The sequence below is a fragment of the Balaenoptera acutorostrata genome, chromosome 7, assembly GCF_949987535.1.
Source record: "Balaenoptera acutorostrata chromosome 7, mBalAcu1.1, whole genome shotgun sequence".
NCBI classification, from domain to species: domain Eukaryota; kingdom Metazoa; phylum Chordata; class Mammalia; order Artiodactyla; family Balaenopteridae; genus Balaenoptera; species Balaenoptera acutorostrata.
The window spans coordinates 38,741,051-38,757,125 of record NC_080070.1 but is presented as its reverse complement, the minus strand read 5'-3'; the positions used below and the strand labels follow the sequence as shown (position 1 = coordinate 38,757,125).

Sequence of the window (16,075 nt, the reverse complement as noted above, 5' to 3'; positions counted from 1 at the left end):
TCTAGCAACAGAGGAAGGACAAGAAAGAGTAAAAGTATTGGATAAGCAGTGTGTGTGTGTGTGTGTGTGTGAGAGAGAACAAACTGTGGGGGCTGTGTGCTATGACCCCCATGGTTGGCCCCAACAAATCTTCAGTAATGGCTACTGAAGTCATGACATGTTTGGTGTGGTTGGAATTTCTTGGGGAAACATGAAAAGAGATGACATTCTATACACACGCGTGAAAATGGTGACCCACAGGCTTAAGCATAGTTGACAGCTACTGTATTTAATAGAACACTTGCCATTCTGCAGGTCTCTTCTTTTCCTGAACCATAAATATGGCCAAATACATCAAGAATAGGAACCAGAATTCACTGTCACCGATGAAGGACTACAATAATAATAATCTAACACTATAATAGCCAACGCATTTACTGCATTGAATAAAATGAACAAACCCTTATGTTATTTATCCATTTAACTACCACCTCCACACACATCTCAAAAGACACAGTAGGAGCTTTTACCACAGTATCCATAAATGGCAATTCTTTTTTTCATTTATTTGCTTTAAGGGTAACTATACATAAAGCTCTTAAGTAACATGTTAAGTTCTAGTACTATGATTTGGCTATCTCAATGTATAACATATAGTTGTGATAAAGAGCTAGATTCCTATCACTTTTGTCTTTTCTCTCAAGTGTAGAAGTCCTGTAAGGCACAGGCTCTGGCCGTTCTTCCTCTTTAATTACCTTTGGTGAGCTCAATCCTGTAGCTTCAATGACTGCAGCAAAAGCTTTCATCACCCACCAGCAGTCTCTTATCCCCCAGCATTCAGTTTGTGTACTGTTACCAATATGACTTGCCTTCACTGCAAATGATCACATTGCTCCCCTGATTAAAACTAGCCAACGACTCTAAGTAACTAACAGAACAAATTCATATTTCCTAAAGTGACAGAGAAGGCTGCCCATGATATGGTCCCTCCGCTCACATTTTCCCACTGTCCCTCCACTTATTACAGGGAAGAAGGAGCCCGCCACTGTCTCTCCTAAGAAGCCTCCAGCCCCCTGACCCCATCATCAGCTTTTGCTGAATGAAACAAGATGCATCCTGACCCAGAGGCAGCTGCCCACCAGGGACAGAAGTGGCTTCTCTTGCTTGGGCACTAGACAAACCCTTTCTTGTGGTGAGATGGAGAGAGGGAATACCCGCTAAAGGGTGTTGGTTAATAAGTGGATGCAGAAACAGCTGAATCGCCACAACGTAGGTTGCCATGGGAGACTGCTTTACAGAGGACAAGAATGGTGATGATAATAACCAGGTCATCAGAGCTGTGCTGCATTTGAATAGCCTTCTACTTTTCTCTGAGGCCTCCTGAGATAATTTCCTAATCTTTAATTACCCACATATTCTTATCATGCCAAGCACCTAAGAAAACACCATGTGTGTCTTTGTTTTTCCGTCCTCCACACTCTTTGCTCCTGTTATCCGTACAAACTAAGGTTCCCCTCACTTATCACACCAACTGACACCTATGGTCCTTCACAGCCTTTCCGCTTTAGCTACTAAATAACTCCTATTTTCTCTTAGTGACGCAGCTCAGGAATTATCATCTTCGTCTCTCAAATTTCTTGTGTGTCTCCCTGAGCACTCAAAAAATACCCTTGAGACTAACCATGTCACAGTGAAAAGGGGGAGGGGTGAGGACTGAGGGAACCCCTCCACAGCTGAAGCCTGCAGCTGCCCGCAGGGTGGTACCTAAAAGGCAATGAAGGTCAAATTCACAGAGACAGAAAGTAGAATGGTGGTTCCCAGGGACTGGGGGAGGGGAAAATGGGAAGTTATTGTTTAATGGGTACAGGGTTTCAGATTGGGCAGGTGAAAAAGTTCTGGAGACAGATGGTGGTGATGGTTGCACAACAATGTGAATGTACTGAATGCCACCGAACTGTACACTGAAAAATAGGAAAGACGGTAAATTTTATGTTATGTATATTTTACCACAATAAAAACGTGAAAAAAAGGGGGAGCAATGAAGGGTTTCTAATCCCTAAACTGCTTTCCAAATCATGTTTGCCCTGGGAAGGTCCAGGGGATGGCTGGAAGGTCAGGTGTGGGTGACTTGCCCCTGGGAAGTGTGGAAAAACAAGTAAGCATTGGTGAGCCAGCAGAGGAAGTTGACAAATGACAGACTGGTGACATGGGAAAGGTGTGAAAACAAATTACACCTGTTTCAGAATTTGATTCGGGAAAATCATGATGTATACCTGAGGTAAACAGTGTGTGTAAAGGAAGCATTAAAGGAAACATGTATGCCTTTGAGGCGTTAACAACAGACTACTAAGGTTGTTTGAACACATTAACAAATTGTAGATGTTTTATTATGATATGTTGTATACTTATTCCTCTACATCTTTAGAAGACAATACTACATATTGAAAAGAGGAGGATGAATCACACCCAAAATTTCCAGTAGACAATGTTTTTAAAAGTGTTTATAATTCTGAACAAAAGGCATCATCACATAATTAAATATGGGCTATCTCATTCTATCGTTTTGAGATGTGTAAAATGAGGACACCAATATGCAAAAAGAAATAACACAGGAGAAGAGTGGAGATGAATCAAGTAACGGAGGGCACTGTCACAGAGGGCTGGAAAGGGTTAAGCCATTTAAACTGAATCCTAGAAAGATAGAGAAGTTTTTCCATCAATTTCACTTTCTCCAAGGACACACAAAAATGAGGACAGAAGAGAAATAAGAAAAATGTTATATAGGAAAAGAACTTATTTCTTATGACTTTGGGGAACATAAAAACTGCAAGCTGAGTAAACAAATTAAAGAAAAAAGATTTATTCATTTCCAAAATGGACAGATTTGGATTTTCAGAAAACCAAAATGCATCTGTTACATATCTGCAAGAGCTTGTCCTCACTTCCCTCTCTCATTTCTTTTTTTTATGGACTTTAAAATAAAACAAGTCTACTAGGTTGTTTTCATAGATAGAAAAACTAGGTTCACCATTTCTCTCAAAAATTGGCTACAAACTACTTTAAAATGACCACTTAAAACTCCCAGACAACAGAGTAAGCTCAAATATCTTAGTTTATTTAATCAAAACTATCAGCACATCTGTGTGAAGAGATACTGGGGCTTCCTCAGTGATTAAGGAATTACCAATATTGAAGGAGAGAAATCTGCTCTCAGGGTATTAAAATCTCATTGAGTGCATTCATTAGTAATGCATTTATTTAAATCTCACACTGCTAGGCACTGGTCAAAGAACTGAGAAGACTAAGAAGAAGAAAACATCACCTCTGTCCTCAAGGAACTTACCCTTCAACTAAAGATCTCTCTACTACCTACCTACGTACCTATTAACACACACACACACACACACACACACACACACACACACACACATACACCTTATATAACTATGAATAAAAACAACATGATAAATGTTTTAATGGAAATCTGAAAAAATTGCAATGGGAAAAGAGTTGGAAATATCAACTCAGCCCATGGCAGGGAGTGCTGGGTCATGGAGTTGATGAGGGAAGTGAAGGAAGGTAAAAACTTCATGGAAAAGATGATATAGGAGCTGGCTCTTAAGGATAAAAATTAGGAATGTAGTGCGAGAGGTAAGATGAGGCTGAGCAGACAGGTGTTGGTTCAATTATGATGGGCTCTGAATAAAGAGTTTCAGCTTTATTTTGTAGAAGACATGAACTGACAGAGTTGTATCTAGAGAAGGGGTTGGCAAAATTTTCTCAAAGGGCCAGAAAGTAAATAATTTAGGCTTGCAGGCCACACTACAACTTTGTTGCAACTATTTAACTCTGCCAGTGGAGCACAACAGCAACCTTAGACAATATGTAATTAAGTAGGCGTGGCTTAGTTATAATAAAACTTTCTTTACAAAATCAGCTGGCCGGCCTGCAGGTTAAAGTTTGCTGAGGTAACTCTGGGGATAGTTAGGAGCAGTCCAGGTGAGAGATGATGAAGGCCTATTTGAGGCAGTGAAACTGGAAATAATGAAAAGGAAATGGTTTTGATGTTTAGGAAGCAGAACCAATTGCACTTCATGAATAAGAGGCATCAAAGGTATCATGAAGTCTCCAGTTTAAGAGTAAACAGTGATGCTCTTAAGTGATACAGTGGAACTGTAGCTAGAGGCATATTTAAATTCTGGGAACATGAGTACCACTTCAGAAAGGTTCCTTTACTCTTTTAAAGCTGAGGGAGGAACCATGATTCAGGAGGTCTTTGGAAGAACAGTGTGGCAAAAGACTAAGTACTGTAGTTCCTAAATCCAATTAAAGGGTTCTCATTCTCGTTAAGATGTAGTAAGCACATTCTAGTGTATCTTTCCCACTGATTCAATTAAAAACCCCAGACAAAATATGTAAAGCAACTCTTGGAGAATTCTGAACCGTAAATGAGAAGGTAGACAGAACAGGAAAATCAATACTCAAAAGAAGGACCACAGAGTGGTGAGTTCCTTGTTTTTATTTTTTGCCTTTTCTATCTCCTGGCTTAGCCTCCCCTGTCTCCTGGAACTGCAAATGGAAACAGACAGAAAAAGCTCCAAGAAAAGCTCCTCTAGTCAGAGGACTGGGAAGAGGACCTTCTGTGGGATGGAGTACTTTTGACTCTTCTGGTCCACTCTGAGTCCCAGGGACAAAGCTGTAAACCTGAAGTGTGACAATAGGGGCAATCACAGTGGCAGCGGCAGCAGCTTCCATTTTTCTCTTTCCTTTCACTGCTTTGCCCCCAGGGAGACCAACTGTACATAGTACATCATAGTGTGGAGGATCAAGCCTTGGCTCTGAGTACTTTGGCTCGGATCAAGTGAGAGTACTAGGAATAGGAGCCCCTGGGAGATGGGAAGAGTGAGAAATATCAGAGAGAGGAAGGAGATGGAGGAAGGAAGTTTTAAATTCTGTGTATGACTTCCTGGGCTCACCCCCAAGCTGCACATGTGTAGAATGAACTAGAATCAACATAACAAAGATTTTGATAAATGAATTATGGTATAGATAAATGTCCATGTCCCAGACTCTCCCTGGGTGACATACATGCAGTGAAGACCAGGAAAGTGCTGCAAAGGCTTTGATAACTAAACTGACCTTCAAAAGGTGGCTCAGGACTTGAGGTCCGAAACTAACTGATTTTCTGCTAAAATAAAAATAGTCAACATTCTCCAGAAGATGAACTCTCATAATATTCAAAATGCCCAGGATATAATCCAAAATTACTTGACATTCAAAGAACCAGGAAAACTAAACAAATCTCAAAGGGAAAAGGCAATAACAGATGCCAATTCTAAGATGATTCAGTTGTTGAAATTATAGGCAAATACTAAGAAATAGCTATTACAACCATGCTACTTGAAGTAAAAGTGAACACTCGTGAAATAGAAAGATACATGTTCTTTGCAAAGAAATTGAAGCTATTAAAAAAATAGCTAAATAAGAATTTCAGAATTATATAATAAAAATAACAAAACCTAAAATTTCACTGGAAGGGCTCAATAGTTGAATGGAAATGATAGAGGAGAAGCAAAGGACTTGAAAATGGATGAAGCGAAATGATCCAATCTGAAAAACAGAAAGAAGAAAAATTGAAAAAAATACCCGAAAAACAAACCAGGGTCTGAGAAACTTATAGAATGATACCAAAAGGTCATAAAACTGGCCATCCATAAAACTGGAGTCCCAAAAGAGAGAATCAGTGCAGAAAATATATTTGAAGAAATAATGCCTGAAAACTTCCCAAATTTGGTGAAGGAAATAAGTTTATAGATTCAAGAAACTCAGCAAACCCAACCAGGATAAACTTAAAGAAAACCATGTCCATATATATCATAACTGAACTGCTGCAAACCAAAGACAAAGTCTTGAAGGCAACCAGAGACAATTACACATTACATACAGGGGAACAATTTAAATGACTACAGATCTCTCATCAGAAACAATGGAGGCCAGAAGAAAGTAAAACAACATTTTTAAAGTACTGAAACAAAGATACTGTCCAAACAAAGACACTATCCAACAAACATTTCCTTCAGGGATGAAGGTAAAATAAAGATGAAGGAAAACTAAGAATTCTTCACTATTAGATCTGCTCTAAAAGAAATACTAAAACAAGTTCTTTAGGTTGAATGAAAATGTTAGCAGAGGAAAACTGAGAATTTCAGGAATGAAGAAAGACCAACAGAAATGGTAAATATCTGAGTAAATATAATAGATTATTTTTATCCTCTTAAATTCTTTAAAATAGATATGACTTAAAAATTATGACATTATCTGATGGAGTTTTCAATGTACCTAGATGTAATACCTATGACACTACAATGTAAAGTGGGGAGGTCGTAAAGTTCCTATATTTAACTTGAAGTGGTGAAATACTAACTTTAAGTAGACCGTGAAAAGTTGCTTTTTATAATCCCAAAAGCAACCTCTAAAAAACTAGACAAAGAGATACAGTAAAAAAAAAAAAAAAAAAGCCAATATATTAAAAACATAGAGTACTTAGAAACATAAATCTAATTAAAAATAAATTCCACTTTTAAAGGAGAAATGCTTGAGTCCTCAGCTCTAATTAAAAAAACAGAGGAGTTATTATTTTTAATATACCAGTGACCTGCCCACTTCCCCCAACCTGAGCCAAAAGACACAATTACCTGTGAAGTTCTGTGCTTTGAGGTGCAGATCGTAGAGTTTGTGGATATAGCGTATATACATCTCTTCCTTGTTCAGTTCAGTCTTATAGAAGTTCTATAAAAAAGAGTACAAGCATGGATAATTCCTCAACAATTAGGTTGGCAAGTATCTGCTTTTTACTCTGCTTGAAGTTTGATATCTTGAACCAAGAGAACAGATGAATTTTTCTTTAAAAAATTAAGTAAGGAGACCCAGTGACATATTTTTAACTCAGCACTGTCTGTATTAAACATTAGCTACCATTTATTGAATAGGCTGGTAATTCCTGGGGGAATGTTATTACCACTGATTCACATTTCATTTGTTACTTTCTGTTGTTTTTTGTTAGTTTAACTGCCAGTGGACAATCAGCCTATTCAACTAAAAATATTAAAAATATGTAAGACATTAACCTGTTTATTAAATTTGATCATGGATAGTCAAAGGATAATTTCTTTAATTTTAAACTTAATTTATTTTAAAGGTTTCCAGTTTATGACTATAACATAAAGGGATTAATAAGAGATTTTATTTCAAATTACTGTTACAGGGCCATGCTTATTGAAAATATTTGGTTTATTAAAAAAAGGTATCTGGATCTTATTAAACTTCTCTAAAATGTTTTAACATTTGTCACCAAAAACTCAACTCTGACTTACCTGGACACATTACGTTGCCATTTTAAAGGTACACTTTATAGGTATCCACATACACTTCTTTACCACATTAGACGGTACATTAGTTCTCACTGAACTTAGTAAACATACGAGCAAAAGTGTAAGAAGCTGGAGTCCAGCAAAAGCACGATGCTGTGAGACTCTATATAAGGCAATTTTAGAAAGCAGATCATTGTACATTATGAAATCCCTGCTTAAGCCATCTGAACTGCTATCATTACTACTGCTGTTGTTATTTTGACAGATGCTACTTGGTGTGTAGAAGAAGGGAAAATGAATAGTGATGGGGGGATAAATCTGCTGACTTGAAGCAGTGACAGGTTTTTCTAAGGGGGAAAGGCCAGGAATTCTAAACGTTTTTGAAGTTGATTAGCTAGAGAGGTGCTTTGGTAATGGACCAAACTAGCCAATGTGGCTGCTTAAATTGTACTTGGGCTCAAAGCCTGAGGAACTTCTGTCAATGTACTTTCTGGCCACTACCTAACACGTGTCCATTCTTCAGTATGAGGACTCTTCTAACCTCGAGACACTGACATTGAGTTGAACGCATCATAAAAAATATTTTTTTCCAATTTATACCATTATCCTTCCCCTTTTCATCTTGTGTCTTGTAGGTCTTGGCATTCTCTAAAAAGCTAAGTAAACAATGCTCTTCATATCTCTACTATAACCAAAATCATTTTAATTAGCAAGAATTGTTGTACCATAAACATAAATTTAACAACCTCATAGCAGGCTTTTATGTTATTAAAGGATAATTTGTTCTAATAGCTTTCTGGTAAGAAGCGGATTTCTTTGGGAACCAAATAAGCCATCACTCTGTAAATGAATAGTTCTTGAAAAAAAAGAAAAGCTCTCTCCAGTCAGCAGATGAGAATGTTTCACATATGTCTGGCAAAACTAGTGACACAAAGAACAAAACAATAATTACATTTCCTTGTATTAGTCATGTCAAAGATTACCCATTTTTACCAGCTTAATACTACAGTTTAACTCTGATCTTGTAAAGAAAGCCAGAGCTCTCCTGAAGACAATCTGGAATTGATCTTTCCAAAAAGTTAAGAAAAAACTCTAGGAGGGAGTGAGTGGTTAAAGAGAACCATATTGCAGCTAGAAATCAAAAACTTTCCATATGCAATAGAAGCTAAAAAGATTAGCTTCAAAGTTATATATTTTGTCCTTTAATAATAAGTAGTCGGGTGCTGGTTGAAATTAGAACAGCTTTCAAAACGTTAGCATTTTCTATACGGATATTCTTTTTTCTTAAATTAAATTTATTTATTTTTGGCTGCATTGGTTCTTTGTTGCTGCGCACGGGCTTTCTCCAGTTGCGGCGAGCGGGGGCTACTCTTTGTTGCGGTGCTCAGGCTTCTCATTGCAGTGGCTTCTCTTGTTGCAGAGCACAGGCTCTAGGGCGCGTGGGCTTCAGTAGTTGCAGCACACGGGCTCAGTAGTTGTGGCTCGCGGGCTCTAGAGCGCAGGCTCAGTAGTTGTGGTGCATGGACTTGTGGTGCACGCTCCATGGCATGTGGGATCTTCCAGGACCAGGGCTCAAACCCATGTCCCCTGCATTGGCTGATGGACTCTTAACCACTGCGCCACCAGGGAGGTCTGATAAGGACTATTCCCGGTCAGTACAAAACTAGCAAGATAAATTCACTGTCTCAAGTGGATATTGATGGGGCCACTGATTTTATTTATTAATTCTCTGGCTTATTCCTACTGGGAAACTAGAATAAACATATTTAGGTGGAAGTATTCATTCTTTCATCCGAGGAAATGATCTCTCCTGTTATACGGGTTGAGGAAATGAACCTAGGGTCTACATTTATTTGTGTACCTCTAAACAGAGGGCGCTGTGAAAGGAGATGGAGACAATGGAAGATGATTCCTCTGGAAAAAGGTAAAGGCTTTTCTTTGAGGCTATTTATGAGACTTTGTGTTTGGAGTTGGGGTAGAGCCAAGATTAAGGAGATAAACTGAGAAAACCTGAAGCTGACAGAGCACTTGGCTTTTCTCCCCAGATACTGATGTACAAGCAGGGACGTGGAAGGAGATCAGGCTGAGGGGTGAAAGGCTGGCAAAAAGCTGGGAAAGCACAGAAAGGAAATTTAAAAGTGGAAATGACTGTGCTCAAGGTTAGAAATAAGTGCTAAGAGGAGAGATAATGGGTTGACCCAGTGAGCTTGGCCTGATGGTCTGCAGGTTACTGTTGGGTCTGATGAGAAAAATTACAGAAGAAACTGCATAACAAGAGGTGGCCTGATAGACGATGCTCACGTCTTACTATTTTTAGCAACTGATATTGGAGGTGGAGGTGTAACAATTAAATGCAAAAATGAAGAGGAAGTGGTAGGCGTGGTAAAAAAGGATAAAGTCATATACTCAGAGATGTAGTACAGTGAGAAAACAAATTAGGGAAACAGATTAAAAAGACAGTCATAAGAAAGTGAAAAATCCTGAGCTCTGAAGAGGGGCTGTGGGGGGAACAAACAAAACAAAACAAAAAACCCTGAAATCGATGAGCTAAGACAGGACAGAATCAGAATGGGGGACAAAACAAATTTTAAGGTGCAGACAAATAGAGAAAAAAAGGCATGTGAGAGACTCATGTGGGTCAGAGTAAGAATTAGAATTCTGTCTGTGCAAGTACTTAGAATAGATGGTGAAGTTTCACCTATGCTGCAAAACAAGAAAAACAAACCATGATATTCACTAATTTAGAACCAAAGCAGTCACAACGCATTCCTGTATTTTAAATCTGATTTAGGTAAATTATCAAGTGCATCAATTTATACTATACTAAAATTTGAAAAAAGGAATGTGAATGTATAATCCTTCTTTTGCTCTGTAGTGAGAATACCATTCCATTTGATAATTAGTTATGAGACATTTCAGTACAAATTTTGTGGTCCTAGAACTGTTCTGGTGTAGCCTGTTATCCTTACCCAATATTTATTTTTATTCTCAAAAACGTCTTGTTTGCGTAAGAAATTATGTGGCCATCCTAGTTATAATCCACAACTTAACAACAGTGGTATTATGGATTTAATTTGCAAAGAAGCTAGAGAGTGAGAATTCATGTGCTAAATAGGAAACTGTCATTTGTTCAGAAAAGAACATTCATATTTACTAAAACCTAGAATACATATAAGAAGGGCAGAAAGAAACTGTCTACACAAAAGTGAAAAGACTTTTCTCCAGGGACATCATGCTTTTCCCTAGCAGAGCAACAAAAGACTCCAGGGCAGAGGAGTGATGCAACAGGAGAAGCCTGGCATCACTCTGGGATCTTACAGTGGGAACATTCTGCAGTGTTCGAAGCTCGGAATTTTCTGGCATTTAATTCAACCTGAAGCAAAAACACTTCTAAACTCTTCTAAGAAACACCCAGATAAAGACACATGGTGGCTGAAAAACAAACAAAATGCAGTATTTCTGTGAAAAAGCAAACGTTAGGATATAAGGAGGAAAAGGGAAATTGTTTACGAACCAGGAGGCTCACGGTGCAGCCAATCTTTTTGCCATCTACCTCGCCCATTTTCATGCAGTCCCTAAAAACAAAAGAGCAGGAGTCAGAACTCAGAACTTCCTTCCTAGGGGCAAACACGGTTTGTTCTTTTAGGGAGAAAAAAAAAAAAAAGGAACTGTCAGAGACTAGAGGCAATTTGCAAGTTGCTGTGCAGAGGAAGGCTCAGCAGAATAGAGGCGGTGCCCCAGGAAGCGTGAGCTTGGGAGAGGCTGGGGAGGGGGGCGGTCAGACCCTCCTGAGCACCAGTGTCGCTGAGAATTTCACCGCGGGGTGGGGGTGGGGGTTGGCTCCAGGAAGAGGAGGAGTGAAGGTGTGTTATTCCACACCTCTTACTTGGGGTGAGAAGGATCTGCTAAGCCTGGCCATCAGCAGTGAGAATGAAGCGCTTATTCTTAAAACACCATGCGTTTAAGTGGGATGAACTGCTTCAACAGTTTAGATCATTTCAAAATCAAAAAAATGATGTCTCTGAAAGCTAACGGTGTGAGTTTCATCCCCCCTCTCCTTTTATAAGAAAGCAGCATGGTTGTACAATTGTCTGTTTCACTGTCGTCACCCTAAGATGAATGGATCTACTGGTTCTAACCGGTGAGTCTAAACACCAAGGGGGAAAAAAAAAAAAAAAGATTTCTTTAATAACAGGACTCTCTCAATGCACTGAGACTTTAAAAGAACTGTCAAAACCCGCAAAACAAAACATAAAAAAGGAAAAACAAAGAAAAAACCCTGAACCAGCTAGTTAGAAGTCTGTTATTTTACTGCTCAAGGTTCCACGGTCTGATTATCAATTCTTTGAGTGATTAACTCAAGGGCAATGTCGACTGTATTCTAACTCTCTGACTTTCTAAGTGGAGCGCAGCATATCTGGAAAACCGGGAGGGCGGGGGGTGGGCTCGGCTTACCTGTAATCTAACAACCTCTCCATTAGACGAGTTACAGTGGCGATTAATGAAACACCACTCTCCCTCCATGTTTCCCGCTCAATTTTCTTTAGTAGACTGGAAAAGAAAGAACCCAGGGGATTTTCAACATTTATTTTTATCAGTCACCATGACAACCATTTTACTTTCATCAATACCTTAAATGCCTTAGCAACCACTGCAACATCTCACAAGTAGCACAATTTGCAAACAATGTCTTACCTAGGATAGGGACCAAATAGTGGAATTCTAATCCAGGAAGCATTGACAAAGCAAATTGATTTTCATTATCCAAGTCATCAAATACGAACACATGCATATAAATCATATTTTCAAAATATGCAAGCACCTCACAGCTCAAAGACATTGTTTCCTAGTTTCTCTCTTCCACTAACAGAGGCTTGCGCCTCACCACACCAAACCACACTGCGAAAAGCGAAAACAGGAGTGCCTCTAAGTTTACTTTTAAGTAAGATCTTGTTTTATTCACATAAAAATGTTTTCCTACCTCTCAGTGGAATGCATCTTCATCCAAGCAATTTTACTGCAATGCAACTGCTACAGGAAAATCCTTGTACAGACGGTATGACGTTTTGCATTTTTTCCTTTCACTTAACATTTGCCCACTCAATACATATTGTACTATCTGTGCACTCAACAGTTTCATTCATTTTGTCATTAATCACAGAGGATTTTCTATGTGGTTGTTACAGCAGATTGATGACAAGTACCGAACCACATCTCTCCTCCTACATCTTCCCTAATCTTAAGCACCTCGGAGCAGAGGCACTGCTATGTAAACACAAAACAATAACAATCATAATAATTAGGATCTGTTTTACTTTGACTCCCACCTCTCGGCAAATTAACCATATACTTCGCAAAAACCTTTACGACAGAACTTTCCCCAAAAGAAAAAAGTAAGAACATAGGCATGACAATATGAGGATACTTTGCCCTCCTAAATTTAATGATCATTATTTCTAAAATGTTGTTTCCCTTTCATCTTGGTTTCAGGAATAACATAGAGAGAAACCATTTCGTACAAGTACCATCTCAGCCTATCCTATACTGTGCTTAGTATAAAAAAAGCTATTTTGTCAAAGCTGTTTTTTTTGCTCTGTGGCTACGTTCTCTCTCAATCTTCCTTCCCACTCCCCACTGCTTCTTCTTGCTATTACCATTCCAGTGCCCAGCCCTCTGTCCTATCTCCTCATCTGGTGCCTATGTATCCCTGATCATTTGTTTTTCTTGTTTATTCTGAACTGTTTCCTAGATTAAGGAGGGGGAAGAGGGGAAGAAATAGCACATGAAGGGATGGAACTTGCCCGACTAATCCCCCAGGGAAAGGTCCCCTAGTTTGTTCTAAATGTGTTTTCTTTTAAAAAGCCTCCGAGAAGCACCTGTTTCAAGCTTAAATGCCAAACTGGTATTGAACCAAGTACTCAAATGAAAATCTGCCTGCCAAAGCAATGCAGGATGATGGAGAAATCTTCCCAAGTGACAGCCCACACCTCATATACTTTAGAGGCTGAAAAACAAAGAACTCAAGTTAGGTAATAATTCTAAAAATATATAGACTTCTTTTATAGGCATGAGTTTCATTAATTTGCACAGCCTCTGGCTGCAGTAAGAAATCTGAGCTACAGAATCCTCTTGTAAAAAGAGTCACAGCTCTGCAGAGCCTGCTTCCTTGACTAACTCAAGACCCAAATATCAGGACCAAGCCTAGAACCCAGTTCATCTGCTTTCTCGGCCAGGCTAGTTCTTTCTGTGGGGAAGCTTGCCCTCCCCGTTTACCTGATACACATTGATAAGGAGAAGCTATCAGACAAGAAGAGAAGAGTCTCTCTAGATAACTTGGGTGACACTGATCTATAATTTGGTATATTTCTATTTGGCCTATAATCATGCTGATGTGCCCATGGTGAGTACACAGGGAACTCACCTAATCACAGTGAAAGGTGATTTCTTCTTTTTTTTTTGAGGCACTAAATTGATAAATGGTTGCTACATGAACTAATGCACTAGACTTTACATACATGTCAAAAGAGCATTAACGATGCATCATTTTTTTCTAATGTTTTTAAACCATTTTTAAAAACTGAAGTATAGTTGAGTTACAATGTTGTGTTAGTCTCAGGTGTACAGCAAAGTGATTCAGTTATATATATACATATATATGTATATATATTCATTCTCAGATTCTTTTTCATTATAGGTTATTACAACACATTGAATATAGTTCCCTGTGCTATACAGTAGGTCCTTGTTTCTATTTCATATATAGAAGTGTGTCTATGTTAATCCCAAACTCCTAATTTATCTCCCCCCCTACTCCAAGGTGATTTCTTATTGCTAATTGATAGGCAATGGGACCCCATAACATTGAAGAGCAGGATAAGTCACGGTCTTGCAGGATGACACACTGCCCAACAGGTTTTTACTCTGTGAAGGAATATGAAGGGTGTAGAATTTGACCCTCAGTCTACCTCTCTCTGTATCGTAATAGGATTGTGTGGAGGCCAACACTTATATGAAACACCTGTGTCTGTGCACACTCTTCTTAATCCAAAGAGAAGAGTTAGATACCTAAGTATGTGCTACATAGCTAATCCTCTGTCTGCAAACTATAATTAAATGTGTGATCACTAAACAAAGATCTATGAGATGATTTGGAGTCTTACTGAATTATTTAGAGCAACACACGATAGAGCACAGTAAAGGACTGAGGTGGAGGTTACCTCTTCCGGAAAGCCCCTTTAGAACCCCCGAGGCTACTGGTACCCCACTGTGTGCTCCTACAGCACAGTCACTGCTGCATCGTCAGCCTTAGAAGAGCACCTAGCACAGGGAGATGCTCAATAAATGAAGTTGAATGAGTGAATGAAGTGGATCCAGGGAAGCAGAATTTCATTCTGATACCTTATTCTGAATATCACATGGACGGCAATGATCCACAATTTCAGCATTATCAAAAACAATCAATCCTGACCCCTGTTTACTTCAAAAAGATGTAGTGTGGGTAAATGCAGATAACGTGAGGGTCAGCGAAAGATGAGTTCTTAGGAAGGAAGTTACTATATAAATTTACAGTCTCATTCTAAGGAGGCTATTTTGGCAAGTACATACTACATTTTCAGGAAGCAGTGAGCTCCTTTCAGCTTCTGAACAAATTTTAAGAAGTTTTAGACATGAAATACAGAGAACAAATGAGAATCTGTACCATAGTGGCATGTGCTCCTAATTCATAATGTGTGCAGTGAGTCACTGTGATTATACTAATTCATTGTGATTTCTATTGCCAAAAAAGCATTTTATTGTTTCCTGAAATATAGTTGGATTTTCACTTTCTTTTCTGAGCCCAGGTAGTAATGAAAGAAAAATATTTATAGTAATATTTCTAGTACTATGTTAAAAATCAACAAAAGAATAAAAATCTCCATTGAATGAATCAGGCACCTTAAAATAGTCTAATTATAGAGGCTTAATATTCTAATTATTGGTTTGATTTTAATGTCAAGGTACATCTTCTATTTCAAAGCCATATTTACACACAAGCAATCCAAACTGCATGCTATCAGGCCTTTATTAAAGTCGATAAGAGGCACTATGGAGCTATGTGAGTGTTTATTAATCTTGTGAATTTATCATAAATAATTAATCACAAATCTCAAGAGAGTCATTTCACTGAGTGCTTTCTCATTTTAGTTCTTTGTTCAAACCAAGGACTAGTAACTGAACTGAGAGTGGTTTTCAAAGCAATTTATTATATTGGATGAGGTTTTAATCAGAATTCTTGCTAAACTCCAGCTGTCGTGAAAGACAGATGCTTTGTACACTAGAATGAATGAGGGCTTGGTGAATAATTATTAAAAGTTCCAGTTTAATTACAGTATCAGAGGAAAATGGCGTTGTTCAGGACTCAGTACAAAGAATGTATTTTATCTACCACCACAAGAAATCTGTGTACCCCTTCTTGGCTTTTCCTTTCAATATAATTTTCTTAAAACCTTCAAGAATGATTTTGAATCAGGCAAGTTGAAATCTATCAGTCACTAATAGTACTTTTCAAACCTATATATTAATGTATCCACTGCCCTAAATTTATGATCATAAAACGAATTACAGAATTTTGTATTTGGCTATCAGTACTAAAGCATTAATATTTAGTTTTAGGTGATACTTGGGTGTAAATATAAGTAAAAGCGTATTTTGTGATAGAAAAATGTATTGCTAAATTGTTTTTGCAC

General features: G+C 38.3%; 1 protein-coding gene across 2 annotated transcripts in view; it reads right to left on the bottom strand.

Annotated features, from left to right (window-relative positions):
• The window catches only part of DOCK4 (dedicator of cytokinesis 4), a 489,751-nt gene that overhangs the window by 41,644 nt on the left and 432,032 nt on the right, over positions 1-16,075 (bottom strand). For both annotated transcript variants that reach the window (XM_057550242.1, XM_057550243.1), the window contains exons 33-35: positions 11,805-11,900; positions 10,864-10,924; positions 6,675-6,768 (exon numbers count right to left, since the gene is read on the bottom strand). In XM_057550242.1, coding sequence (XP_057406225.1) covers positions 6,675-6,768; positions 10,864-10,924; positions 11,805-11,900 — 251 coding nt within the window. The remainder of the gene's footprint in view (positions 1-6,674; positions 6,769-10,863; positions 10,925-11,804; positions 11,901-16,075) is intronic.